Source organism: Sycon ciliatum, chromosome 1, assembly GCF_964019385.1.
Source record: "Sycon ciliatum chromosome 1, ocSycCili1.1, whole genome shotgun sequence".
NCBI classification, from domain to species: Eukaryota; Metazoa; Porifera; class Calcarea; order Leucosolenida; family Sycettidae; genus Sycon; species Sycon ciliatum.
The window spans coordinates 8,642,560-8,670,513 of NC_088643.1; the positions used below are offsets into that span (position 1 = coordinate 8,642,560).

Sequence of the window (27,954 nt, forward strand, 5' to 3'; positions counted from 1 at the left end):
CACCTTTTTCTAATGTGCTTCTGCAGGGGACGTGGAGTTGTGTGCTCATATGGTGAGCGTCTGTTAACTGACACAATGGATGCCGTTCACATTTACACAAGTAGGACCCGCGGCTGAGCGAACTTCGAGGCAACTACTGCACACCTAGTGTGCCGGTGGTGGTGCATCATGGCGTCGGCTAGCGGTGGCTCTTGTGGGATGGCCATGTCAGTGACGGTGGCACTTATTGATGTGATCAAGAAGATCTTGAATGACTACCCTGATGGTGGGCAAATTCTGAAGGTAATTCCTGCGTATTGAAAGACAGTTATTGAACAGATTCTTGGCTGGAGGAAAGCAAATCAGCACACGAAGCACAGCAGCCATGTAGTTTCGACTAGGCCTTTCGTATCATTACTTTTCAAGTCGAATGCAATGGTGATTAACAACTAAGGCTATCTTTTAAAGTGCTATTTGGTCAATGCTCTGACCGCCAAATACAGTGCGTATCGGTTATAACGTGGTCGTGTAAAAGAATATAATGCCTAAAGGAATGAACTCTCATGTTTTCATAATCATAACATGGATTTCAAGTGCACATTTTATTCTTACAAGCAATTTTATTGTACAGTAGAATATATCGGTCCTAAGAATGGATATTGTGTAGCGAAACATTCCAGATTAGTACAAAGTATATCGCCTGTAGTAATAATATCTGTCCAATGCAAATCTGATTCGACTTGCGTTGGGTTCGTAGTGCTGCAGGTTCAACTGTTGTGGTCATGTAACTCATGTTGCATAGCCACATGGTAAGCCTATGTGACGATGACCAGCCGCATACACAGTAGCACTACATTGCATGTACGATGATCTTCCTACCTCTGCGCACATGCACATGATATGTCACACTTGATTTATCGTGTGTAAGAAATATTGGCAATAAGAATAGAAAGTCGTTTTTCAAACACCCACGCTATAACCGATACCTACTGTATGCAGTTGGCGCCACTAGCACTATCTTTAGAAGTACTATTTTGTCAATGCTCTGACCGCCAAAGTGCCGGTTATAAGGACTTCCTTGCTACCTTGTTAATAACCATTGTATTCGACTTGAAGAGTAATGATACGAAAGGCCTACTCGAATCTATATGGCTTCTGTGCTTTGTGTACTGACAAATATTGAAAGAAACACAACCAATCCACAACCAACGGACACTGATTAGTTTAGAGTTTTGACAGAAACGTTTTTCTCCGGAATTCATCAGTGACTACTCCAGGTAGATGTTAAGAGAATGAGTGAAGCCACTCATGGTAGCAGAAGATAAAGCTGCTGTATGTGCAAAAGGAGCCGCTAGGCGGGAGCCAACGAAATGGTGCAAAGAGCAGCACGGGACCAAGCGTATACTGGGAGATGTGTGCCTGACCTACATCAGGAGTGTTGCTCATCAACGCACAGTCCACATTGCCTTGACCTTAAAACAAAAAAACAAAAAGTTTTCTGCACCCGTAGGAACACCACCACCCTCAACGATCAGCGAGCAGTTGCAGCTCCAAAAGAGGTGTGTTGAAAGAGAGCAATGAATTTTCATTAAACCTTGCCGACATCATAATAATTATGGAGGTGTAGCATTCTTTATTCCCTCACACCGAGGTTGAACTCGCAGGGGCGTCGCACACGGTAAGGTCACTACGGTATTGACCGTACCACTATTTGCCCCACGTACTAGTACCCCATGGATCAATGAAATGCACTGATTTGAGCTCTAAATTCCCAAAATTTTCCGCTCAGCCATCCCTTCCCCACGAGTTAAATTGTACAGTCCAGATGGCTGACCGTACCACACTAAAATACCTTCCGACACCCCTGACTCGAGCGACAGAAACTCGCCCAAACATGCTGTAAGTTGTAGCCTGCAAGCACGGTGACCAGGTGACTGGTGTACCCATGAGCACGTGACCGCTTACTCAACCGCGTTTGATTGGGAATACGGGCCGAACGCTGTATAGCAGCCTTTTCAGACCGAAACCAGTCGACTCAGCATCCAAAAGACTACAACATGGACCAATCGCGGTCATCCTTGCTTCTATAGGAACGAAATGACGCTTTTAGTGACATTTTGCATACAAATCCCCATCTAGTAGGGCGCAGTCATCCAGTTTCGGTGGAAGTGCGGGAGTTCGTTTGGGAATAAAGGAGGAAGGGAGCGTCTCAGCTTCCTCGGACCAAGACCACTCGACTCAGCACCCCGAAGACTACACCTGGTGAACATTTGATTTTAGGGTATACTCCCCCTCCAACTGATTTTAGGGTATACTTCCCCTCCAACTGTTTGATGGTGGTGTTCCACATGTTTCTTGGTTTTAAAAGTCTGATGTATGTACAGTTGCGCTCGGTGAAATCCGATCCAAAGTGCAAAGCTGGTGCCCTGGACCAGTTCCAATTACATCGTTGTGTTTGTACACGTGTGCATCCAGCCACATTTGTGCCACTTCCAGGGCATCGAGGGCCGTGCAAGTTGAGGGCACGAAATAGGCACTTTGGGTCGGATTTCACCGAGCGCAACTTGTACACAAGACTTGCAGAAGCAGCAAGTGAACTCAACAGCTCTATGTTCGCTTCTATTCCTCTCTGTCTGTGTCCATAGGAACTGCTTCAGAATGCAAATGACGCCGGTGCGACACGTGTTCAGTTTCTACTGAACTGCAAACAGTACAGTACTGGTGGTGGTGGTCTGATTCACGCCAACATGGCATCGCTGCAAGGTCCTGCACTCTACGAGTACAACGACGGCGTGTTCCACGAGAGCGACTGGAAAGGAATCTGTCGCCCGTCGCGCAGCAAGAAGAAAAAGGATGTGATGAAAGTCGGACGCTTTGGCATCGGCTTCAACTCAGTTTACCATCTGACCGGTAAGAGTTAAAGGCTTTTAAACTAGCTGGGAATTACCTACAGATTTAGAACCTATCCAGGCATAGTGGGATGGTCTAAGACCATCATTAAAAGAAACAGAGGGTACCAGGTTCAAGTCCTGCTTGGAAGTGGAAGGGTTTTTTCCAGCCGTTCCGCGACCCACAGTTAATTGGGAGCTCGTGGCCTGGCACAAGGGAAACATGGATGCAGTGAATGGGATTTTCAGTCTTTGACCACTTTGTGGTGGGTCTGGTCTACTCACCTCCAACCGCTTTAGGAGCTGCATCTGTGCCTTGATCCTAGAGGGTGGTGGAGTTCCTGCGGATGCGGAAAATTTACGAGTCTCACGCGAACCGTGATTTTTTAAGAATTTATCGAGCTCTGGGGATTTTCACACCGGATTTTCGCAGAATTTAGGCCCAAACCCCAGTTAAAAGATATTTTTGGGGGTTCGGACCTGCAATCCTGCCCATTGGATCTTGTTAGACACAGTCAAATTTGATGAAACCTGGCTGGACTTCTATCTTCCCTACGGCCCACACCACAATGTCAGGAACCAGAAGAGTTCAATCCAAGCACATACCCGGAGAACCCGTGCGGAAACATGGCGATATTTTCAGATTCTTTCTGGTTTATCTGCCATCTTCCACTGGGATATTCCGGGCATCGTGAGTTCCCTCGGGAACGCAGACGAAAAGTCACTTTTCTCTGGTTTATAGCCAAAAATGGAAAAAACCCACTTGTACCGTATTTTACGGAATATAAATCACACTCTAAGGACTAGAAATTCACCCAAAAATGTCGGTGCGGCTTATACTACGATAGTCAAATAATAATTTAATGAACAGTAGTAACTGAGGTACCGTACTCCCGCGATCAGTACCTTTGGGGCACTATTTTTTCACTGTCCACCACAACTGGAGCACTCTTCAAGAGAGGGCACTATTCAAAAGAGGGAACTTTTTTTCAATGCTGGTACACTTGAGTCATCAAGCATAAAAACAAAGAAAAGCGGAGCCCCAAGTTTGCTGTGAACGATCATGACTCAGTAGAAACGGCAACAAGAACTGCGATTTTGATTCTGAAACCAATAGCATGGACAAGACTATTAGCAAAACAACACCAAACCTGCACAAGCGCTTGGTTATGAGCCTGGGGGGGGGGGGGGGGCTATTCAAGAGAGGGCTTTATTTTTCACTGGCTCAGTATCGGCTTGGAGACTGGGGCTTTAGCTGAAGAATGGAAGCGGGGAAGGGGGGGGGGAAACATGAAGAAGAAATATTACTACAGGCATGTGCATGACGGAATGCAAGACATATCAGAGGGGGAAGTGTGGGGGGGGGGGGGGGCAAGAACTAGGGTGCCCAAGGGTGTTCATGAACGGGCAGCTTGAAAACCGTCAGGCTGGGATTTGCGTTATGGCCCAGAAACAAAGGACAAGATCATGACAAACTAGGTTAGATTGCATGTGTGCAATGTATGAGATTACGGTGCACTTTGTGATATCAAGTGAAAATAGTGTGCTTCAAAGTAGTTGTAATGTTCACTGACCGAGGATATAAATAAACAAGAGAGCAGAATAAGTTTACAAGTTATCCGGTTTGTCCAACGCTAACGATTATAAGCAGGATAGTGGCGAGTCAAAATGTGCAACAAATAGCACGAAACCGCCTGATATGATGGCATTCAACGGCCTGAGTGCTAATTGTTGCACATTTTTGACTCATCATTATCCTGCTTATAATCACTAGTATTGGACAAAACGGATAACTTGTAAACCACTGGTTGTCTCTCTTTTTAATTCTAATCCTTGGCTCTCCATCCGAGTTTAGACCGAGGATATCATCCTTCTTTCTTGTGTGTTTGTGTGTGTTTCATGTTTCGTTGTACAGACGTACCTAGTATCATGAGTGATGGGCACATTGGCTTCTTTGATCCAATGCTGTGCCACATCACTGATGGCAATGGCGACGAAGACGACGACAATGTTGGCAGGCAGTTCACGGTGGAGGAGCTTACAGATGGCTTCCCAGACCAATACCAGACGTATAATGTGCTTGAGCATCAGATCACTCCCGGTCAAAAGCGCTTCAATGGAACATTGTTCCGGTTTCCGCTGCGACAGGCACTGAAAGAAGGAAGGGATCCAGACTCCCTTCTTTCCAAGACCATCTACAAAGAAGAGGACGTGGAGAGGAAGCTGTTTGCTTCTTTCCAGAAAGAGGCTGACATAATGCTACTGTTCTTGTCGAATATTCGCAGCCTGGAGTTGTTCAAGCAGCCACACGCCAGTGCTGCCGAGCGTATCCTGTGTGTCACCTACACCAGCATCGGCAATACAGACTCCGATGCAGCACTCAGCCAGAGGCTGTGCAAGGCAATGGAGTCACGGGCCCTTGCAACATTCGAAACACGCATCCGCGTTGCCGTTCAAACCACGGACTCTACTGCATCCGCTCAGAATTGGATGGTGCGCCATACGGTGGGCTCTGGTGACAAGAAGATCCTCGACACTGCGGCAAAGGAGAACCTTCACCCTTGGGTGGGTGTTGCGGCGCCAATCAAGGATGATGCTGATTGGACCAAGCACTGGCTGACAACGAGATACGAGAGCAACTGCGGGGGCAAAGTGTTCTGTTTCCTGCCGATCACGCCAATCGAGACTGGTCTGCCCGTTCATGTACATGGCTATTTTGCAGTTACCAGCGACCGACGCTCTGTCAAGTGGCCGTGCGCAGACGACAATTCATCGGAACCAAAGTGGAACGAGCAGCTAGTGCAGTCCTGCCTCAGCTCAGCGTACGTCGACACACTGAAGCGCCTGACAGAAGGCTGTCGATTTGAGATGCCGGAGACGAGCCGCTCTGGTACAGCTGATGCCCATGGGAACATGGTCTGCCGTGCGTACTATGCATGGCCTGATATGGAGCGGGTCAAGCATGGTGAGAACTCACCTTGGGCCTACCTGGTGCAATGTATGCTGCCTCTCCTTTTTGAAGAGAAGCTCCTGTGGTCATGGGCAAGAGGTGGCTGCTGGCTGGCAGTCAAGGATGCCTGGATCATGGAAGCCACGTGCAATCAGGCCATGCAAGCAGCTGCTGTGCAAACTGAACACAACAGAATCATCACGGACAGTGTTACCCAAGCTGTATACGCCTTTCTCCTGGCCATGAACGAACCAGTAGTTCTTCTGCCACCAAGCGTCATGGCAACGCTAAGCAGCACCTCCGACGACGCTTCGAAGCAGACACTGGCAAGGCGCACTATCCGACCCGGTTCTCTTCGGCAAATCATCCGCACCCTGCAGGAATCTAGCCCAGCATGCCAACAGTACATGCAAGGCAAGCGAGATGTTGCCAGTGCTATCACTAGCTTCATCCTGGCCGACTACAAAGTGGATGCTAAGCTGTCACAGCAGGAGGCCGCCAGGATAATGAAGGACGTTGAGCTGCTAGCCGTCTTTCCCACACTGCACAAGACAACGGTGCGGTCTCTTAATGACGGCTCGCCAATATATGCAACAGATACTGCCAAGCTTGTCCAGATTCTACCCGGCCTGGATGGTGCAATGCTGGACACAGTATCATTGGCAAAAGTTGATCATGGCACTGCGGCTACTATTGTCCACCTTGCTAAATCCCTAGGCAGCAGCCATCCAACGTTTCAGATGCTGCGCGATGACCATGTGCCGCAACTTCTCGTGCAGTCCATTCAGACATGGAGTCCGGCATTCCAACGTGGCCACACGACGAGTATAGCTTGGTCCGCCGATGGTGCAGCAAACTACCCACCACTAGCATGGTTGGAGAATGTGTGGAGTTGGTGCAGGGATCCCAGCCTGACGAAGAATTACCTTGACCAGCTTGAAGGCTTGCCTCTCATACCGGCAATTGATGGTCCAGACTCTGACCGCCTGCTCTGTCTTTGCAAGCAGTCAACAATAGTCAGTGCCGAAGACAGAATGGAGGACACCGTCAAGGAGCTGCTAGCTGTGGCAGGGTGCACTGTCATCCCCAAACCACGGGAGTTTGTCCACCGCACTGGAATCATTGGACAGTACATTCTACCTTTCCAACCCACTGCTGTCATAACTGCCCTTTTCAACGTGGTGAGGTCTTCATCTGTGGAGGCGGTGAATTGCCGTGTAGCCTCACTGTCTATCCATGCCTCGCAAGATCTACTTGCATTCCTGGCAACAGCTTCGCCTAATGAATTCACTTTAGAACAGAAGGAATTGCTACGGAAATTGCAGGTCTACGTATGTCACTCATCTGGTCTCACCATGGATCTTGCTAGCAGTGGTAAGCAGCACTATCTTCTGCCAAGAAACCTGCCACAAGATGTGCTAAGTCTAAAGTTGCCAGTGGAGTTTGTGCGGCCTACACCAGACGGCAAAGAAGAGAGCCTGCTGGAGTCACTTTCATGTCCCCAGCTTACCTGTGACGAGTTACTGGTTACATGGCTTCTTCCAACAGTTACCTGGCCAGTGAATATCACCATCCTCAACTTTGCCCTGGAACTGATTGTGATGTCAAAACTGAAGAAGGAATCTCTGCAGAGGATCAGAACAATGGCATTTGTTCCCTGCTCACCGTCTCGCTACTCACTGGCAAGACCAACAGATCTTGTTGATCCGGATGACGTCCTGGCACATCTGTATGACGATAGTGAACACTTCTTTCCACACGTACCCGAGGGCATCAATGAAGACAACTGGCTTCCTGGACTGAGAATGGTTGGTCTCAGGAAGGAGGCTGAGCTTATAGCTGAAACCAAGGTGGAAGTTCTGAAGGACAGGGTATCCAGTGTATCTCGCATCATGACTGGGTCAGCGGATCAAGAAGCTGCCAAGAAGAGAACAGTGAATCTCATCAAGTTCATCTCGAGACTGGATTTGGTGGCATCGTGCGGGCGATACATACAAGAAGAAGCACGCTGCTTTATGGCACAGCAACGTCCTCCATCCCATGACTACCCGACTATGCTCCCGTGGTGTGGGGAAGACAACAAGCAGCTGTATACACCCAAGCAGCTAGTCGCCATGCCTGATAGTAAGAAAGCCGCTCTCCTGGTTGGAAGCAGTGCTTTGCTGCTTGATGATGATCTAGTCCAAGCCATTGGCAGGGACGAGAAAGAGCTAAGAAGGTTCGGCTTGCAAACGGTTTCAGATCTACACAATGTTGCTGCTCAGCATCTGCTAGGGCTGGTTGAAACATTGGAATCGCAGCCCCAGGAAAGTGTGCCGAGTGAGAGCACACGGCGCTACTATGATCAGAGCTGTTTTGAAGTGTACCGCTACTTGAAGGCACTTCACGACAGAGATGAAAGCAAGAGTAAGAGCATCGTGGGACAATTCTTGACTGGCCGTGACTGGGTGTGGCTGAGTACACAGCAGCAGTGCAGGTTTGCGTCACCGAAAAGCCTGTTGTATTCGCTACCCGAGGGCATACGGCCAGAGTGCCTACAGCCATACCGCTACCAGATGAGCGACGAGTGCAAGGTACTGTTCCAGCCATTCTTCAAGGCATTTGGAAGCTCCAGTCGCCTGGATGAGAAAGATTTGGTGGATATTCTGCATGAAGTGCGCGATGATATTCCTGCTGGTGGACGAATGTCTGAGTGTCAACTTCAACTGGTGCTGGACATCATCAAAAGCAAAGCTTTGATGAATGGTGATCGGTATGTTGAGAGAGAATTGCTACTGCCCACGGCCAGTGCTGCTCTGGTCGATGCCAAACTCTGCAGGTTTTGCGATTGCGAATTCTTGCGCGCTTCGTCCGGAAGCCACTGCAATGCTGTCTCCCGTTTCAGCGTGCTCCATCCAGCCCTGGATCAACGCATTGCCACCAGGTACCAGGTTGCAGCCCTTAGTCCCGAGATTCTACCATCAAAGTCGTTAAGTTGCACGGCGAGCGAAGAGCACCGGGTGTATTTCGACGAACTGGCTAGTCTTCAAAGACAAGGTCCTTGGAATAGGCCTAATGAAGAGCTGCTCTTCAACAAGATGCTGGAGAATGCCGATGATGCGGGCGCACGCAAAGTGAAATTCATCCTGGATCGTCGTTGCAGTTCAGACAGCAATGGCCGAACGATGCTGGCCGAAGAGTTGCGCGAATGGCAAGGCTCCACACTCTGGGTGTGTAATGATGCCGAGTTCTCCGCACAGGATCTGGAAAACATCCGACAGCTCAGGACACGTGCAAAGCAGTCTAATCCATCCCTGATCGGTCACGAAGGACTTGGCTTCGGCAGTGCCTATCACCTTACAGATGTGCCTAGCCTTGTCAGCCAAGAGCGTATTATCTTCTTTGATCCTGCGGGCAAGAACTTTGGTGTAAGATCTAGTCGTGAAGAGCCAGTAGTGCTGGTCGATTTCATCAAGCATCAGGAAGGCGTCAGCATATTCTCTGACCAGTTCTCCACGTATCATGGAATTTGTGAATGCCAGGTGCTCTCTCCGACTGCATGCAAGTACCCTGGCACGCTGTTCCGGTTTCCTCTGCGCAGCAAACCAAGTGATATTTCCGCCCACTGTCCGTCCCCAGGCGAACTGAGTAAAAAGCTCGCCCAGCTTGCTCAAGGCGCAGATCAGCTGCTTGTCTTTCTGCAACATGTCCGAGAAATCAGCGTGGAGCTGATCGAACAGAGTGGCAAGCGGGAGCTGCTGTGTCACTGGCAAGCTGAGGTCAGTAAGCACATTGCCGGTGACCCACTGGTGGACAGGTTGCTCTTCAACACAACACAGAGATACAGCAGCTGGAGCGGCCTGAGCAAGGCGCTGGTGACTATCAGCAGGAATACTGCCGAGCCACTGCACACCGTGTACAAGCTGAGCACGAGGAACGAGCCGCGGGACCTCACTAGCAGCTGGCTGGTGGTCGGAATGTTCGGCGGTGCGGCGAGTGTGAAGTCAGCGGACAAGTTGAAGTCAAGAACCGGTGGCAGTGCTCTTGCGCCGTGGATTGCGATTGCCGCAAAGTTGAACGATGCTTCACTCCGCATTGAGCCGGTCGCAGGAGAACTCCATAGGTTTCTCCCAACAACGATCAGCACAGATCTTCCTGTGCACATCAGCGCATTCTTTGTGTTGTCTGGAGTAGGTCTGAGCCTGGCGGCTCAGGACGAAGCTGGCCAGTGGAACTCCAGCCTCATCGAGAACGATGCTCCTAGGGCTTATGCCATATTGGTGTCTGGCCTGAAGGCAATGATTGAGCAAGGCGATGAGCGGATGACCGATGATATGGCAAGCACTGTGTACTCGGTGCTCCCGCTTGATTCTCCTAAAGAGAGCCGTTGGGAAAGTCTCCAGTGTAATGTGCTGGAAGAGGTCACCTCCACCGTCCCGTTCCTGTGGACAAGCGCTGGGCGCGGCCAGTGGGTTAAATTGACTTCTGCTACCATCCTAGATCGGCAGTCGTTCAACGATCAACGCTTAGCAGGCTTTGCGAAGGATGTTTTGGTGACCATTGGTGACAGTCACGTGGGCCACAACACCGGTGGTGCTAATGAAGACCTGCTCAGCAGAATATTAGATCTATCTGGTCGAAATAGTTGTGCACTCACGTGTCAGAGCTTCTTCCGTGACAAGTTCATGAGTAACCTGCCTAGTCTGACTGATGAGCAAGCTGACAACGGGCTCAAGATGCTTGTTAGACTTGGACGAGACCAGCCAGACACATGCAGTTGGAGTGTACCACTTCTGAGAGTCAATAAATGTGTTCGATCTCAAGCTGGTCAGCTTTGCCTCCCAGAGGAATTGATTGTCCCGCACACCAAAGACGAACGCATCAGGTACCTCTTTAAAAATCGTCCCAGCATATGGCCATCGGACACGTTACGGGACATGAGCGGATTTCTAAGCGAGAAGAATCTTCTGCTTTCAGCGGTCGAAAACCTACCCATCAGCTTACTACTGCAAGAAGCAGAGCACCTTGCAGAGTCCTCTACTGATGGTGTGGATAAGCAAGCTGTATCCTGTCTGTGCTGCATAATAGCTGAAAAGGTCGAGAACGATCCACTTGGCAGCGAACCGTTTTTAAGCAAGTTACGCACTGTGCCATTTCTACCAGTGATGGCGAAGCCCAGTGACTGGTACTTTCCCTGGAAGGCTGAAGATCTTTCGGTCTCCTTGGCCTGCCTTGACGATCTGCTGCCGACGCGTCACACGGCAGTTGGTTCAGTGTCGCTTCTGCTGGACATCGATCCTGATCAAGAATGCCACAAGTTCTTCAGTAGGTTCTCGCTGGGGACAGACTCTCCGCCATCGCTGCATCAAATGGAACAGCAGATTGGAGTGCTGACGGACATTGTGGGAAATATGCCTGACGGTGTGAGCCAGCAAAAGCAACCTGACGAACTGCAACGGCAGCTGAATGTACATGTAGACACATGCATGGGCCACATCTATGGTTTCATGAAGCAGCATATGGACAGCAATACCCATCAGTTTGATGCATCTGGATTTGGTGACGTGACTTGCATTTGGAGTGGTCTACACGGTATGTTCAAGCTTCCTTGCGAAGCTGCAATGTCTGCACCTGAGGGTTACCCCGACCTCATGCCATTCCGACTAGTTGTTCAACAGCGCCACAGGGAAAACTTCTCGGAGGTCTTCAGGCACCTGGGTGTCAAGGATGAGCTGGGTGTGAATGATCTTCAGGAAGTTCTGTCCAATATCCATGCGAAGTATCTGGATGAGAATGGACAGAGAACATCATTATCTGAAGAGCATCGTGATCTTGCTATCAAGTTGATCGAGGTGCTTCATAAATCCACAGACCTTCTGTCCGATCGCAACCTTCTTCTTCCCACCATGAAGGGACTGATGCTGCCTGCAAACCAGTGTACCTACATTGACAGAGACGAACTTTCCGATTTGCTGAATGGCAGTGGTGAATGGGCAGACCTAATGGGTAATGTTGTTCACAAGTCACTGGCCTCTATCGCCCACAAGTTGGGTGCGGAATCTCTCAGTCAAAGACTGCTTCCTTCGGACAGTATAGAGTTTGAGGAGGAAAGTGTTGAATATGGTGAGAAGCTGACCGACCGCCTTGCTCATATCTTGGACGACTACCCCGCTGATGAAACGATTGTGAAAGAACTCGTACAGAATGCTGATGATGCTGGTGCCGAGAGCGTGAAGTTTGTTCTTGATTGGCGCGATTGGAGACAAGGGACTGGCGCTTTGCTGAACAAGGAGATGAGAGAATGGCAAGGACCAGCCTTGTTAGTATACAATGATGCCGCGTTCACTGAAAAAGATTTCCGTAACATCATGAAACTTGGCGGGGCAACGAAGAAGAAAGAGCTTGGCAAAATTGGACGATTCGGCCTGGGTTTCAGCTCTGTATATCATTTAACAGACCTTCCTAGCTTTGTAAGCGGAAACTATATCGTGTTCTTTGATCCACATGCCAGGTATCTGGGTTCACACCGTGTGAGCCAGCGTTCACCAGCAATGAAGGTCAATTTTGTGGACAATGCCAAAGGTCTGGAACCGTTCTCTGAACAGTTCAAGCCCTACCAGAACATATTTGGTTGCAACATGAACGACGCGTACGAAGGCACACTGTTCCGTCTGCCACTGCGCAGTCCGAACACGACAAGCGAAATCTGCAAAACACCCGTAAGCATCCGGGACGTGTTCAAGAAATGCTGGAGCAAGCTGTCTGACATGATGCTATACTTGCAGTGCGTGCGACAGATACAGGTCTACGAGATCCGCTCAGATGACTGTGAGCCGGAGCTTCTCTTTGCCGGCCAGTCCACAACTTGCGGCGGTGAGCAGGCAGCTATTTGTGAGTCCAGGCAAGGTCTGCGCAGACTGCATGAAAGGTTTGGTACCAGTATTTATGACCACATCGCTGCTCAACACACTGACAAGCCAACCTGGTCCACTGCAAGAATTCAAGTGAGCACAACAATGACATCACGTGGGACTAAGAGCTTCAACAACTTACCAGCTTCTACTTCCAATGGCATAGAAACAACACAAGACTGGTTGATGTGTGCAGGACTTGGCACATTACAGTCAAAGGTGAGACACCCACGGCTAGCAGTCAGCTAGATATTTGCAGTGGTACCTGCTCTGATTGGCATGTCATGGTATCCTGTGGTGTGTGTGTGTGTATGTAAAAAAATGAAAAAATAAAAAATAGGGATTCGCTGACCAGAAAAGCCTTTTCAATCAGCTGTGTAGTGTAGACCAGGCTAAAATCAGTGGCGGTCAATTCATCAGCCATGCAAGCTGTTGAATGGTGTAATCTCAGCATAAGTTGCTATGTTGAACATAGCTGTTCGCTATCGTCACTTCCGCGATGGGCATGTCTCTGAGTGTGTGTGTGTGTGTGTGTGAGTGTGTGTGTGTGTGTGTGTGTGTGTGTGTGTATGTGTGTGAGTGGGAGATGTACACGCATGCATGCGTGCATGTATGTGATGTCCTGTGTACGTGTTCGTGTGTTTGTGCCAATGCGTGTGTGCTTGTGGAAATCCACTTGATGCCAAGGAATGTTTTTGGCTTCGGCACAGGATGCTGATGGCCTCTGCTGAGTCACTGGTCAGTTTTGGGCGAGGTTTTGTTCGCTTTTTCAGTAAGAAATGTGACCAGAAAGGATGATGTACATGATTGCAGGGCCGGCGCCACTGGTACAGCCGGTACGGCCATGGCCGTACCAACTTCCCAAAAAGTCGGTCCACGTGGAACGTCCAAAACCGGGGAGAAAAAGTTTCGATGTATGATTTTGTACAGGGAGTGCAAGATTTGCCGTCTAAATTCCAAATATTTTCGGGGGAGGACCGCAAGACCCCCCTTAAAGATGGCACTTCGGCCACACCGCTCCATGGAAGCTGCCTCCGGCCCTGGATTGTGTAGGCTGTTTCTTGTGTCAGCATTGCCGTCATGTTGCATTTATAATGGGAAGACTCTCCGTTGCTCAGCGTGATGTGTTTTCTGCTCTTCCTCTGCAGGAGCTGGCCATGGGTGAACTGGGCAAAGAAAACGGTTTTGTGCCATGGGGTGGCTGTGCAATCAAGTGGAACGCTGCCAGTGACATTGCTGAACCTGACCTTGCAGGGATTGCCTATTCGTTCTTGCCACTGCCAATTGCCACAGGACTGCCATTCCATCTGAACGCTTGCCTATCCATGGCCACAGACCGCCGGAGCTTGGAGCATACGAATGATGACAGTCTGAAGACACAGTGGAACGAAGCTGTATTGACGGATGTCATTCCACAAACTTATCTACACCTGCTGGAAAGTATTGCCACACAATGCTTGCAGGAAGAACAGCGCAGAGTATTTGGACTCCTGTTTCCTAAACTTCACGACTCCTCAACGTTCTCCTATCGTGCGTGCATCGTGGAAAGCTTCTATGACAAAGTGCTGAGTGACGGCAACTTTGCAGTATTCTGGTGTGCTTCTCAGAAGCGATGGATTACAGGGAAAGAAGCGCTGTTCCTGGTGGACTATGATATGTTTGGGGATTACTACCCGGATGCTGTGCAGCTTCTAGATAGTCTCAACAAACCTGTTGTCGAGCAGCCGCCACATGTACGTCAAGCACTGAGGGAGATGCCCGCAGATGTCAGCGACAGCCATGCCAGCCATGCAATGACCTATCGGCAGTTCTACGAAGATGTACTGGCCGAATGTGCGACTGCTGCCAACACTAGCAGACCGGACGTTTTGAAGGCGTACACACGTTTGCTTCAATGCCTAATTGACAGTTACACGGCAACGCACGATGACTGGTGTCTGGAGCTGCTGTGCAGCAAGCTCAAGATTCCGACAAGCCATGGCTCACTGAGGATGGCAAGGCAACTGATAGACAGCGATAACCCAGTCCTGAAAGACCTGTACAGTGCGGCAGATGATGACTACTTCCCTGACGCGTCACTGCTAGCCAGCAAGAACAGAGATACTCTTCTTCAAGCCGGGTTAATACACGGACAGCTACCGATCGAGTATGTCAAGGAGCGGGCTGAGTCTGTACCCCACTTGGAGCGTGCTGCAGCCCTCCAGCGGTGCATTTCCATCCTGCAGTATTTGAAGTACCTGAAGGACATCTCCAAGGGAAAGGACAGCAGTGCACTGGTGAACACAGCACGGCTGCTCATCGCCTGCCCAATTCTGCCTGTATCGCAAGGCCTGCCTACCTATACGTTTGACTGCACAGGAAGCCGCATGCCAGGGATGTACTCCGCTAAGAGCATGTATCGTCAGCAACACATTCACATCTGCGGCTCACAGGAGTTGCTTCTTGACGAAGCCTTGCTCAAAAAGGACCTGGCCATGACAGATAGTCAGTTCAATGAAATCATGGCCCTTTTGGAGCTGAAAGACAAGGTGCCGTCAACTGCTTCCATTGTGAGGCAGTTCACTCACATTGTAGCAGCAACGACGAGTGACGACAACGTGCGAACAGACAAAAGCATCTCAACAACGGTCATGAAAGTGTGCAGTGAACTGGGTGCCAGGTTAAAGCAGCTAACTAGGGATGATTTGCCAGAGAATTCTGTGTGGATCAAGGATCGGCACCGCTTTGTTGAGCCGTGCAAAGCAGTTCATGTCCTCACCAAGGAGAATAGGTGGTACAACAAGCTGCTTCCTTACTGCTACGTTGTCGACGACCTAAGCACGGGCAATCAGCCACTGCCAGTGAAAGCACGGGATTTCTTTGAATGGCTAGGTGTCCGGGACAAGCTTGGCGCCGATGATCTGGTGGCAATAGTTCGGCGCATACGTGCAGAACTACACCAAGAGCTCAGCGTCGAGCAGATTGAAATATGCCAGTGCCTACTGCGGCACCTTGCAGACATGGTACGCAAGGAACCAGGCACGTGCACTGCTGTTAGTGACATCCTCCTGCCTACAATGTCAAAGCACTTGATCGAGCCTAGATCTTGCACGTACCTCGACTCGGATTTCCTTGACTCAGAATTACTGAGCAATAGTGGACAGATGCACAACTTGGCACGGCTGCCTGCAGAGGTAGCGCGAACTCTAGGAGCTGAGCCTATGACCAAGCACCTGCTCAACCGCAAACCACTGGGCTTCACATACAACAGAAAGGGACAGGCAGAGCCACTGACAATACGCCTGCGCAACCTGCTGCGTGAGTACCCAATGGGCATAACCGTGCTGAAGGAGCTCGTGCAGAACGCAGATGACGCCGGAGCAAGCCGAATCACGTTCCTGCTCGACGCCAGGCACCACGGCACAGAGACTCTCTTCAATCCCGGCATGGCTGAGTGGCAAGGTCCTGCACTGCTGTGCTTCAATGATGCCAAGTTTGCGGAGAGAGATTTCCGGAACATACTGCGCTTGGGCGGTGCAACGAAGCTGGACAGTCGAGAGAAGATAGGCCAGTTTGGATTAGGTTTCTCATCCGTTTACAACCTCACTGACGTTCCTAGCTTCATCAGTGATCGCTACCTGGTCTTGCTGGACCCTCATGCTGAAAACCTGGGGGAGCTCGTCGACATCGGAAATCCCGGCATGACAGTGGACTTTGTCACTCAGCAATCTCAGCTACAGAGCTTCAAGGACCAGCTGGCGCCATACGACAACATCATGGGATGCCGTGTGCTGGGTGACAACCTGCAACCATATGAGCATACCTTGTTCAGATTCCCCCTCCGAACGGAGGCAACGGCGAAACTCAGTGACATTCGGGAAGGTCATTCCACCACCGTGGAGGAGATCAAGGCGGTTCTCCTAAATAAACTTTGCAACGAAGCAGAGAGGTTCCTGCTCTTCCTACAGAGTGTTCGTGAGATATCCGTGCACATTATCGATGACAACTGTAAGCTATCTGCAGACCAAGTAGACGCTACTCAGGTTTTCTCATGCAGAGTTACAGAGATTGATCCCATCAACGATAACGATGGGTGCTGCCGGACCGCTCTCGAATGTCGCCGAGCGATGAAGACATGGGTTGAAGGCTGCAGCTCGAAAACCGAAGCAGCTTGTGCATACACCAAGCATCAGACGCAGCACCTGCTAACGATGGAAGCCGAGTACATGCAGACACGTGATCATGCCAGGCGAAAGTCCCAGTGGCTAATCAGTTGTGGCAGTGGACACGGTCGTGCCATTGCTGGTGCTTCCACAGCAGAAGGCAGGGAAAAGCGAGTCGTACCTTGGGGAGGTGTTGCCATCAAATTGAATGGCGACAAAACAATGCAGCGCCCGGATCCTGGCAAGGTCTTCTGCTTTCTACCGTTGCCCCAATCACAACCGTTTCCAGTTCACATCAACGCGTTCTTTGCAGTGGCCAGCAGTAGGCGAGACATCGAACACGCTGATGATGGGAAGTTTGGAAGCCAGTGGAACAAGAGTCTTCTTGAAGACCCAGTGGCAAGCTCTTACTTGCAAGCCCTGTTCCAGTGGACTCGTCTGGCTGGACTAGACCGGCTACAACGAAACGATATGTTGCTGAGTTCCATGCCTCACCCCCAGGAGAGCACCTTCTGGCAAACCTTGCCGACATCATTCTTGCATCTTTTATTGGACACAAAAGCACCAGCCTTGTTTTGGCTACAGACAGATGGTGGCGGCGAGTGGATGAATGCTGCTTCGATTAAGTGGGTGGATTGCAAGAAGTTTCGTGCACATTCATCGTCTGCAATAACTCTACTCCAGGCACTAGGGATACCAGCGCTGGCCTTGCCAGACATGTACCGGAAGCATAAGAAGGAGTTTGATGTGGTCGACTTTCAGACATTCTACAGAGACTACTTCTTCTGCGAGGGCGAGCGAATACCGGACGAGAGTCATGCACTGTTCCTCAAACTTCTTCTTGATGAAAAGAAGGAGGACTGGAGTAGAGAGCTGCTCAAATCTGAGAAGTGTATCCGCTCAAGCTCAGGAGATATGGTTGCATGCAAACAGCTTGTTGACCGAGAGTCACATTTGGCGAAACTGTACACGGAGGACGATGGGAAATTTGCTGCAAAATGCTATGGATTTGAGCGAGAGCATCTTCTTGTCCTTCAACAATGTGGCATGATTCACGAGACACTGCCGAACGAGGAGATCATTGGGCGTGCAAAGTCAGTTTCGGATGCAAGTCCTGACTGTGGCAAGGCTCGAGCGTGTCTGTTGCTGGAGTTGCTATCAACACCAGGATATATTGAGCAAATCAGCACGATTAAATCTGAACTGCAACACATTGAGTTTCTCCCGGTGGCGCCGAAACCTAGCACATACCACATGTCTTGGGCTGGTGATGGTCAATCATTCGTCAGTGCCGCCGAGTCACAGACTATGGAGTTCGTAAACCTGGCAGGATCAGTCAAACCACTGGTTGATTTGAATGCCGGTAAACATCATTCACACATGGCCAAATGTTTGGGCTACTCCACACCTACACTGAATACAGTCCTCGAGCAGCTGGACATAATGTTGTCAGAGAACAAAGAACTCCAGGAGCGTATTGAAGATGAAGAAGTGGTCTTGCAACAGCTGTGCAACCAACGGGCTACAGTGCAGGAGCACAAGCTAGCGTTTCTCCAGGACGCATCCACTGCCATCTATACGTACATCAACACTGCAGCAGAAAAATCAGATGCGTCACAGTCCACTGAACCAACCGCACAAGCAAGCGCAATAAAAGGGTTCTTATGCTCAAGAGCCTGGTTTTTGCACCTTGGACATTTTGTTCGTGCTGAAACGCTAAGCTTCTGGTCAATAGGAATGACGGGACCCCAACTGAACTACCCTCCCTTCTTCAACTCCGTCAGTGTCAGCCACAGGTCGCCCTGGAATCTTTGGCAGTTACTTGACATCACGGATAAATATAGTCCTGAATATGTGCTGAGGGTCATGTCCATAATCTATGAAGTGTACAACACAACATCAGCTGCAGCAGACACCAACGGGTCTGCGCAGTACAAGAATCTGTGCAAACTGCTGTGTCAACTAGCCGAGTTGCTGGTGGACGAACAAGAATTCCGAAAGGAGTTTCCATACAAGATTGTCCTGCCGGCAGAAGATGGACGCTTGTATTACCTAGAAAAGCTGTCCTTCGATGACACACCCTGGCTGGATGGAACTGAGGAGCAGCTAACTTCCGATGGCTCACCTCTTGTCCTTGCTCATCCCTCTATCTCATGGCATCTGTCTCAGGCGTTGGGCATGGACCGGGCTGCAAGTAGGCTGGTCAAATCTGAAGGTCTAGATTTTGGCTTGGAGTTTGGTCAGCAGGAAAGGCTGTGCGATCGTCTCACCGGCATTCTGGATAAGTACCCAGCGGATGTTAGCATATTCAAGGAGTTGATCCAGAATGCTGACGACGCAGGTGCAACTGCCATGCACTTCATTCTGGATAAACGTGCAGACTATCCCAATAAGAAGCTGCTAAACCCTAACACGGAGTCTTGGAAACAACTTCAGCGCTGCCCATCACTCTGTGTGTATAACAACCGGTCCTTCACGGACAAGGACATCGCGGGCATTTCCAAACTTGGGAGTGGCAGCAAAAGGGATGACAGTGCATCGACAGGAAGATTTGGAATAGGGTTTAATGCAGTGTACCATCTCACTGACTGCCCTAGCTTCTTGTCTCGTGGAGACAATGGTACAAACCTTTGTTTCTTTGATCCATTGCTGGAATTTGAGCCTTGTGCCACACGCTCCAAACCCGGCCGACGCTTCAATGTGACCCCAGAAAGAGAGGAACAGTTCTGTGACCAGTTCTCACCCTACCTGGGAGGAGTACTAGAGGATGCAGGGGCAACCGTCAGTGAGTCCACAGTGTTCCGTCTTCCACTGCGAGGCCATTACGAGACTAAATGCAAGATCGGAAAGGAGCCGAAGGAAGGGACTGTACTCATGATTGAACGTTTGTTCAATCAGCTGGGTGTGCACGGCGTTGAGCTGCTACTTTTCTTGAAAAATATTGTTTCAATTAAAGTTTCCGTTCTCACAACGACTGCAGGTAATGTGGACTTTGAGACACTGTACCACATTAGCCGAACGAACATGCGTGATGAGCTATCGGGTCTAGCACGGCACGCGTCTGGGGAAGATTGGCGTCAACAGACGTTTGTTCGTTCTCAGCAAGAAACATGTCTGCAAACACGTGGTCCAAGTGTCCAGAAAGAACAGTGGCTGATGATGCGATGTTCTGGTGTGGACCTCACGCAGCCTCCACTTACCAAGGTGCAAGAAAACCACAGCACGGATGAAGCCATCAAGGAAGGTCTCCGTCATGGACTGTCACCACAGGCAGGTGTTGCTGTAAGGCTCTCCGTGCCGTCATCCCAAGCCAGCCGGGCGAAATGTGGCGACGGCAAAGTGTTTACAACGCTTCCCACACAAATTCAATCAGGATTTCCAGTTCACGTCAATGGTAACTTTCTTCTGGATGACTCACGCAAGCACCTGGACAATGTGCGCTCTGGTGCTGGAGGAATTCGTGCATGGTGGAACGATTGGCTAATTGCCAGTGTAGTGTTGCCTGCCTATCTCCAGCTACTGTCCGAAGCTCGTCAATTTGTCACCTCGTGTCACAATCAAACCAGTGAAACTGGAGATTCCAGGACAGGTGCTGGGCCAACAACAACGAATGTACGTACATTCATCGGACACCGTGGAGACGTCTTCCAGACACCTGCACCGCGCCAAACTATGGTATCTGCGTCCCTGGACTGGTATTACTCTCTATTCCCACGGGCTGGGGGTGCAAAGGGAGACCAGTGGAAACTGCTCTGTCATCTTCTGTATGAGGAGCTCGCTAAGCCAGAGTGGAGAGTTTTGGCCAGTCACCATGCCGACCCAGCCGTATGGGAACCGTGGAGACCCTGCACCGGACCGGAGTTAGGCGTGTTTCATAGTCAGATGCATAGAAAAGAAGCAAAGCAGGAGCTATTCCTGCTTGTTGTTGGTATTGATGTTCCATTGACACAGGCACCATATTGGCTGTTGGAGGAGTTCAATGCAAGCACTGGGCATAAGGACAGCACCAGTGGAGGTCAGCCCATGAGTACACACGGCTATGCGTATCATGGTGCCCACGCCGGTCCTTCTGGAGCATCACTTCAGCAAGCACATCCGCTCGACTCCCTAAAGCAATCCAATGGAAGCTCACAGAAGACACGGGAGGATGTCGCCACCAAGATGTCACGAAAATACCTGCGAGCATTTCTCCGTCACAACGCAGCCAAGTTTATTCAGGACCAGGTCCTTGGAAGAAACGAGGCCAATCCTGTCAATATCAGCTGGATTCTAACCTACTGCCTTTCATTGGCCCCTGGAATTGCAGCTCAGCCAGATGAACACCGGGCTGAGTTTGATAAAATAGCAACAGGCCTCCCACTGCTCCTTACGCAGTCCAACAAACTGAGAATATTCAGCAAGGCTGAGCCAGCGATACTGACCAAGTTTCCTTCACTGATTGCTGACCGCTTGAACACTGTGGTGAACATTGAACTTCTATCACTGTGCAAAGTCCTGCAACAACTGCTGTCTCTGGAAAAATCTGGATGTACAAGACTATTATCTCTGGGTGACATAGCAAGCAGTGTGCCCACATTGCACAGTTGTCTAATCCGAGGAGTAGCAGTGTGTCATCAGCCTGAAGAATCGTTAATGGAGTGGCTATCCAGTTTATGGCAGTACATCGTAGCCAATCAGCAGCAATGCACGTGGGATGCCCTTGCTGCGGCACTACCCAACGTGTGCTTCATCTCGGCAGTCAGCGTTCGAGGAGACGAACATGTTGAACTGCTTGTGTCGCCGCAGAAAGCTGCACGGATCCTGAAGTGCGGCGGCGACAGCAGTATCCGACCCAACACTCTGCTCTCGGGCCTAGCCAAGCTAGGCATGTACTTGCCATCAACCCATCACATATCACTGAAAGAGCAAGCCGAAGTGAGCAAAATCTTCAGCATGATTGCGCCTGGCTGCACTGCGAAAGATGACATGGACAGGTTGATGAAGGAGCTGGCGCAAGTAGACTTCTCAGCCCTGGGTAACAAACTTACAGCTGGTGAAGCTGACAAAGTGCTGAGGCACTTTATTGACCTGTGCCAGGAACATAAATCTGGAATTCCAATGACACCTAGTCGCTATAGAGTTGTGTCAGACTCGCAGCGTAAGATTCTCTGCCGTCTTCCAATCTATCCTGCAGTTGGCGGCGAGAGAGTGCAACTTGCAGGAGTTCAGGAGTTTTTTCAGCTGGATGGCCAATTGCCCACCGCCGGATATGACAAGTGGTGTCAAGATCTGGAGAAGTCTGTGCAAGTTCTTGAGCGACTAGACTCCAACACTGAGTCTTTCCTGACGGAGTGCCTTGGTCTTCGGAAACTTAGTCAAGTGGATGTTCTCACCAAGTTGATCATCCCGGCACTGATGCTAATGACTGAAGACGACCGTGTTGAACACTTGCGATGCATACAGGATATGATACTTCCTATCCAAGATGAGACTGGGAAGACCACCATTCTGACAAGACTGAAGCCAGTTCCATTTGTGACTGCAGCAGATGGTCAGCAGAGAGTAGCCAGTGAACTCTTCAAACATGACACAGTGTTTGATGCATTCGTAGATCCTGGTTTCTTCGCCAACAAGTTTTGGCATGGTAACGAGTGGTGGCGCTATGACCGCTTTAACAGCGTGAAGCTTCTGCAAGAGCTTGGATTAGCTGCTACAGTCAACTACAGCCGGTTCATTGACCTGGCCAAGAGCATCGAGTACACCTGGTGTGGTGGGCAACTAGCACGCGGTTTGAAGAGTTTGTCGGTGGAGGAGGGTGTCGCAGCCGGCAAGTTGCTAATCACCACATTCAATAGCCTTGCCAGGCACAGTCTATCGACTATCCAAACTCAACCTCCACACCACGATAAGGATCGCAAAGCCCAGCAGGAGAAAAAAATCCGGCTTGCAAAGAACTTCATGAGAAATGTCTCCAGTATCAAGTTCGTCTTCCCAGTGGTGAAGCAGGATTTCTTACCGAATCTGCTAAGTGACTCAGTTCAGCACCTGGAACAGTATAGCAGAACTGCCCCAGTCAAACTGAGCGAAGCAGTACCGTACAAGTGCTACGACATTGCCTGGACTGTGCAACCAGTCTGCAGCATGAATCTCGAGCTCGACAGAGAAACCTGTGCGCATCTGGAAATCAGCCATGAACCAGATCTACGTGTTGTTCTGGCACATTTCTGCCACTTGATGCAGGCATTCACAGCTAGAACATTCACTCTGAGCCGTATTGCCAATGGCTGTGAGCAGGATCGAGAACACCTCAAGAACATTATCACGCAACTGTATACGTACCTAAATGCCAAGTGTCAACAGGCGGATACGTACGCGATTAAGATACGAGAGATCTTGCAGGACAAGCCATGTATACTCGCTGATGACAACAAGCTACTCTTGCCACCTGGGCAAGTAACCAAAGACAGCTTGCAAGGCATTCGGACAGAGCCGTACCTTTCAACGCTGCCCAGATGCTGGGAGGCTTTCCCGCACTTGATGTCCAAGACGTGTCTCCACATTTCAGATACTCTCACAGCTGAGCAATGTGCTCTTGCTCTCCGGCTTATCAAGCAAGCATATCCATCTGAGAAGAGCACGTTCCATGTAACACATAATGCCGATGTCTATCAGCTAATTCGTTACTGCTTCCGGGAACTAGTCAGATGCATCCGAAGCAACAAAATCCCATCCATACCATCAGCTCCTAGCGTGGCCGTAACAAATGCTCCCCAACTTCCAAGTCTTGGTGAAATATTCCTCCCAGCAGTGATCCTCCAGGCAATGAAAGACGACAACTATGCCACAATCAGCCTTCTCAAAGCGGCCGATATTGTGATGAATAACAGACGGTACTACTTTCGAAGAATGACTGCTTTCAACGAGCTGCAGTTTCTTCTGGCCACCAATGTGCAAAAGGAACTAGAAGTAGATGCTGAAATGGCCAGGGACATCGGTGTACAACTACTGTCGGAGGTGGTATCGGAGGAATTTGACGATGACGAGATTGACCGTACTGAAAACGTGATCTATGAGGACAACGATGGTGTGGTAGGGCAAAGACCAGACGAGTTGCACGCTGATCTGTGGAACATGCTTGACCTGCTGAAATCGCCGGAATTCAGCCACGGCATTAGACGTCTGCTGAAAGACGAAGGACACAATCCCAGGAGTTGTGATGACAATTTGGAACAGCTCTGGGGCGCGCGAGTTGTGGTTGTGCGTATGATTCAGACCATTCTCAAGTACAACGGACGCACCATTGAAGGCAGTGAGCAAAACCAGTCATGTCACTACAAGATCCATCCCCGACTTGCCATCTTCATCCGTAACGAGATCACACAGGATCGCGCCGATCAATACTTCTTCATGAAGCAGCTTGCAGAGAAGATCAGTGATGTGTTGTGTGACAAGAAGCCACTTCTGGAAATTAAACATCTCGCAACAATACTGTTCTGTGCCAGTCCAAGTGACATCGAAGATGCCCTGACGAGAGAGGATATAGCTGACTACAGAGATGATTCGATGGCAGGTGTTGACTACTCATCACCACCTCTTGGTGAAGAGGTTCCGACTGACCTTGATTTGTTTGATCCGTCTGAGAATCCAGAAGAGCTGTACTTTGGACAATCTGAGCTGGTGGTCTTCCACAATGACCAGGAAGATGTTTACATACTTGCGAAAATCATCAGAGAAACAACTCCACCTGGTACCAGTAACCTTCTTGCCCGAACATTCCTGATCGATATCGGTGCAGGCAGCGAGAAGATGGTCAGCGTGAATGACTTGTATCGCTTCACAAGTGCACTAGACCGCCAGCACACGGCTGCCACTCAGATGGCAATATTCACCGGAGTACCTTCAGCCAGGGTCCGAGGGACCTCCACACGTGCTGACCAATCCAGCCAGGCTAGCCAGGACAGTGAACTGAGCATGGACGAGGCACGGGCCAAGATCAAAGAAGAGCTGCGTGCGGTGTTTTCCGTCAAAGAAGCAGCAGAGAGAAAGAAGGTGTTCCGTCGCATGCAGATGAGGTGGCATCCTGACAAGCATCCAGGACAGGAACCTGTGTATACCGAGGCATTCCAATACTTGATGAATCTGCATGAGCACGTGTCCAAAGGTGGATCCATTGACAGCTTTGACTGCAGGATGTCCAGCGGGGCATCCAGCAGCGGCCATGACTGGGACACTGGCGATTTGTTCGGGCGCTTCCGTGGAGGCTGGCATTCCTCCCCACACTACTCCGGATACACTGGATCATCATCATCATCGCATCGATGGCGAGGCTCAAGAGGAGGGCATGGTTATCACTCATTCTTCCGGCATGCGTCATCACACTACGCTGGCTCATCACGTCCGGGCTGTAGAAGCAGGTAAGGAGTTATGAGCAACTGTCCACCGCTGTAAAGTGAAAATGTAACCACAAGCAGATAATATACAGTCAGAAAGTGAGATAGCTAGGCACCCAACAAGAGAGTACTAGTACACACACACACACACACACACACACATACACACAAATACACACAAGCACATACATACATACATACATACATACATACTCGGAGGGAGTTGTGGTTGCTCGTGAGAGTGCTCAATACACCAAGGTGCAGAGCCTACATGTGTACATACATACATACATACATACATACATACATGTAGGACTCAGTATAGAGTCCATGCACTATATGATGTCCAGCACCCTATATAGAGTCCATTGGTCCAAAATCCACTATACACGCCGATTAGGCCCAACCCTGACCGTTTCCTGGCACTAACGGGGTCAAATTGTATAGGCGTATGTGAGCTGTTCTGCACTGGCTGTCGCTATTAATCTTGGTGGGACAATCAACAATCGTGACCTGTTCCTGCATTATGGAATTTCTCATGTTTGTCTGCCATCTATCGATTGTCTACTGAGTTCCAGGCAGCCACTTGGTGGCGAATGTGAATGTGTTGTGTGCCCCATTGTCATTGATGTTGCTCCCATTGCTGTTGTTTGTTTATGATATCGTAGAGTGGATGCCAGGCGCTACCTCAAGCAAGCAGAGTCGGATGTGATACTACTGCAAGAGCAGATTCTAAGTGACATGCCGAAGAACAATGCACACGCCTGCTTCGTTGCCCAACAGGTCGTGGAGAAGGCACTGAAGGCAGCTCTGTACGTTGCCGAGTGTGGATTGACAGAGGAGAACCGGCGCGGTCATGATGTTCTGACCCTCGCTTTGCATCTTCGCCAAACAGCAGGCTGTGAGGGATTACTTGAGCACGCAAAAGTCGTTTCGCCGTACTACATGCCAACCCGCTACCCAGACGCAGCTCATGCCCAATGTCCGTGTGAGAGCTTCTCCGCCGATGAAGCACAAAGGGCTCTGCAAGCTGCCGAGCAGACTATTGCCATCGTCAACAGATTCGTACAGCCTCGGCTCTGAATGCACTCACGACCAACCAAGAAAGAGCTTCACTTCAAAAGACTGTTGCGAGAATGCTCCCACTAGCGATCTGGTACAGAAGCAGCGAGTGATGCTGTACTGTCTTGCAGTCGATGTGAGCTCCACACTGCTCCAGGTGTTGTAACTGTACTGCATGCTACTTCATGGTTCGCTTTGCTATGCATCTAGTTTTTTCTTACTTTGCATGTACTTCTTGTTCTGCATTATTCCAGTCTATCACATTATTCCAGTCTATCGCATTATTCCAGTCTATCGCATTATTCCAGTCTATCGCATTATTCCATGCACACTGTGATGACCTGCATGCATGGTTCCTGTATTAACAATTCCCCTTGCGACCGCACTCTACATACACAGGGATGCAGGACTGAAGCTGAGTTTTTTTTTCCATCGACTGGTTTTGCATCTGCCGCTTGGTTATTCCGCGCGTTCCCTCGGGAACAGAGGCGAAAATTATATTTCCAATTACTATTAGTTTTGCGTGTGTCTGCTTTTCTGCCGCGGTTTTTCCGCTACCATAGTGTGATGATAATGTCTATACCGTTATGTACATGCATGTTGCAGGCACGTACATTTCTACATGTACTGCTTTTTTCAGTTCTTTTCCAGTGTTCAGCTAGTACCGGTCAGTGCGCAGTCAATGGCACAATTTCCCTGCTTTATTTCACAGAGCTGTTTCAAGTACCAGCCACGTGGACGCAGTGGGCAAAACGGAACATTTTGCTGGCCCGGTGACTACTGAGTGTCCACTTTTCTGCCTTCTGTCATTTATTAATTTTTTCTGTACCATGGTGCGTATAGTTTGTGCACACTGCACTGTGTGATGCATATGTGTAATTCGGTATAATACCATTTATTTTACATGACGATTGTAGTTTGTTCACATATTTACATGTTTTTGTTTGTTTTCAGCCTGCCCACTTTTGCAGGTAATTGTACATGCCACTAGCACAGCTTGTTGCTTTTTTCCTTTTTCTTTCTTTACTTTTCTCTGCAGTGAAGTGTACATGGGTGTCATGCATATAATTGCACTGGCACCATTGCCTCTGTATTTCCGCATACGCGTGTTGTTCCGCGACACGCGCCCTTAGAGTGATCTATGTATTCCTGCTACGCTGCATCCTTTTCGAGTGATCTGTATTATCTTTTTTTCCTATTAGTATAAACGAGTGATCTGCTGCGCTCTCGCGACTCCAACACAACTAGACTCAGAACCAATACAGTCATGTACTGGCAATAGCATTACATGTACTGGCAACACCAATGCATTGTATTGTATGCATGTGATTGTATGCTTTGCTCCAGCTGCTGCCGTCAAATGTTTTAGTGCACTTGCTTTTTTCCCCGCATTTATCCATGTATGGGTGATCATTGTTGTCACCAGTCTGCTTTCGCACTTTCATTATAATAATAATACTCTTTCTAATTCTTTCATTATAACCTTTCTACTTCTTTCATATACTCAAGGCTCGTTTCGCAGCATTTCAGTGTTTCCTTGCTTTCTTTTTTGTTATTGTTTCTTGATAGTTTGTGATTGACTTTCTCTTCAATACTGAAGTACACTGTAGTTTAAAACAAATCACTTTTCCTGGTGCGCTGATTTCCCCGATTGGTGTATAGAAGTGACATACA

At 49.5% G+C, this 27,954-nt stretch overlaps 1 protein-coding gene across 1 annotated transcript; it reads left to right on the top strand.

The window, feature by feature from the left end:
• LOC135812048 (sacsin-like) lies at positions 1-27,922 on the top strand. Its single transcript, XM_065325369.1, has 5 exons — positions 1-282; positions 2,625-2,889; positions 4,783-12,926; positions 13,856-25,242; positions 25,887-27,922. Exons 1-5 carry the CDS (start codon positions 169-171, stop codon positions 26,299-26,301), a joined length of 20,325 nt encoding a protein of 6,774 aa, XP_065181441.1. The 5' UTR covers positions 1-168; the 3' UTR covers positions 26,302-27,922.
• Positions 27,923-27,954: the final 32 nt, after the last annotated feature.

Excerpts from the sequence above, each read along its gene's own strand:
- LOC135812048 (XM_065325369.1), top strand. The coding sequence starts at position 169 with ATGGCGTCGGCTAGCGGTGGCTCTTGTGGGATGGCCATGTCAGTGACG. Across the intron at positions 12,927-13,855 it reads TTGGCACATTACAGTCAAAG|GAGCTGGCCATGGGTGAACT; the intron begins GTGAGACACCCA and ends CTTCCTCTGCAG. Across the intron at positions 25,243-25,886 it reads CGTCCGGGCTGTAGAAGCAG|AGTGGATGCCAGGCGCTACC; the intron begins GTAAGGAGTTAT and ends ATGATATCGTAG.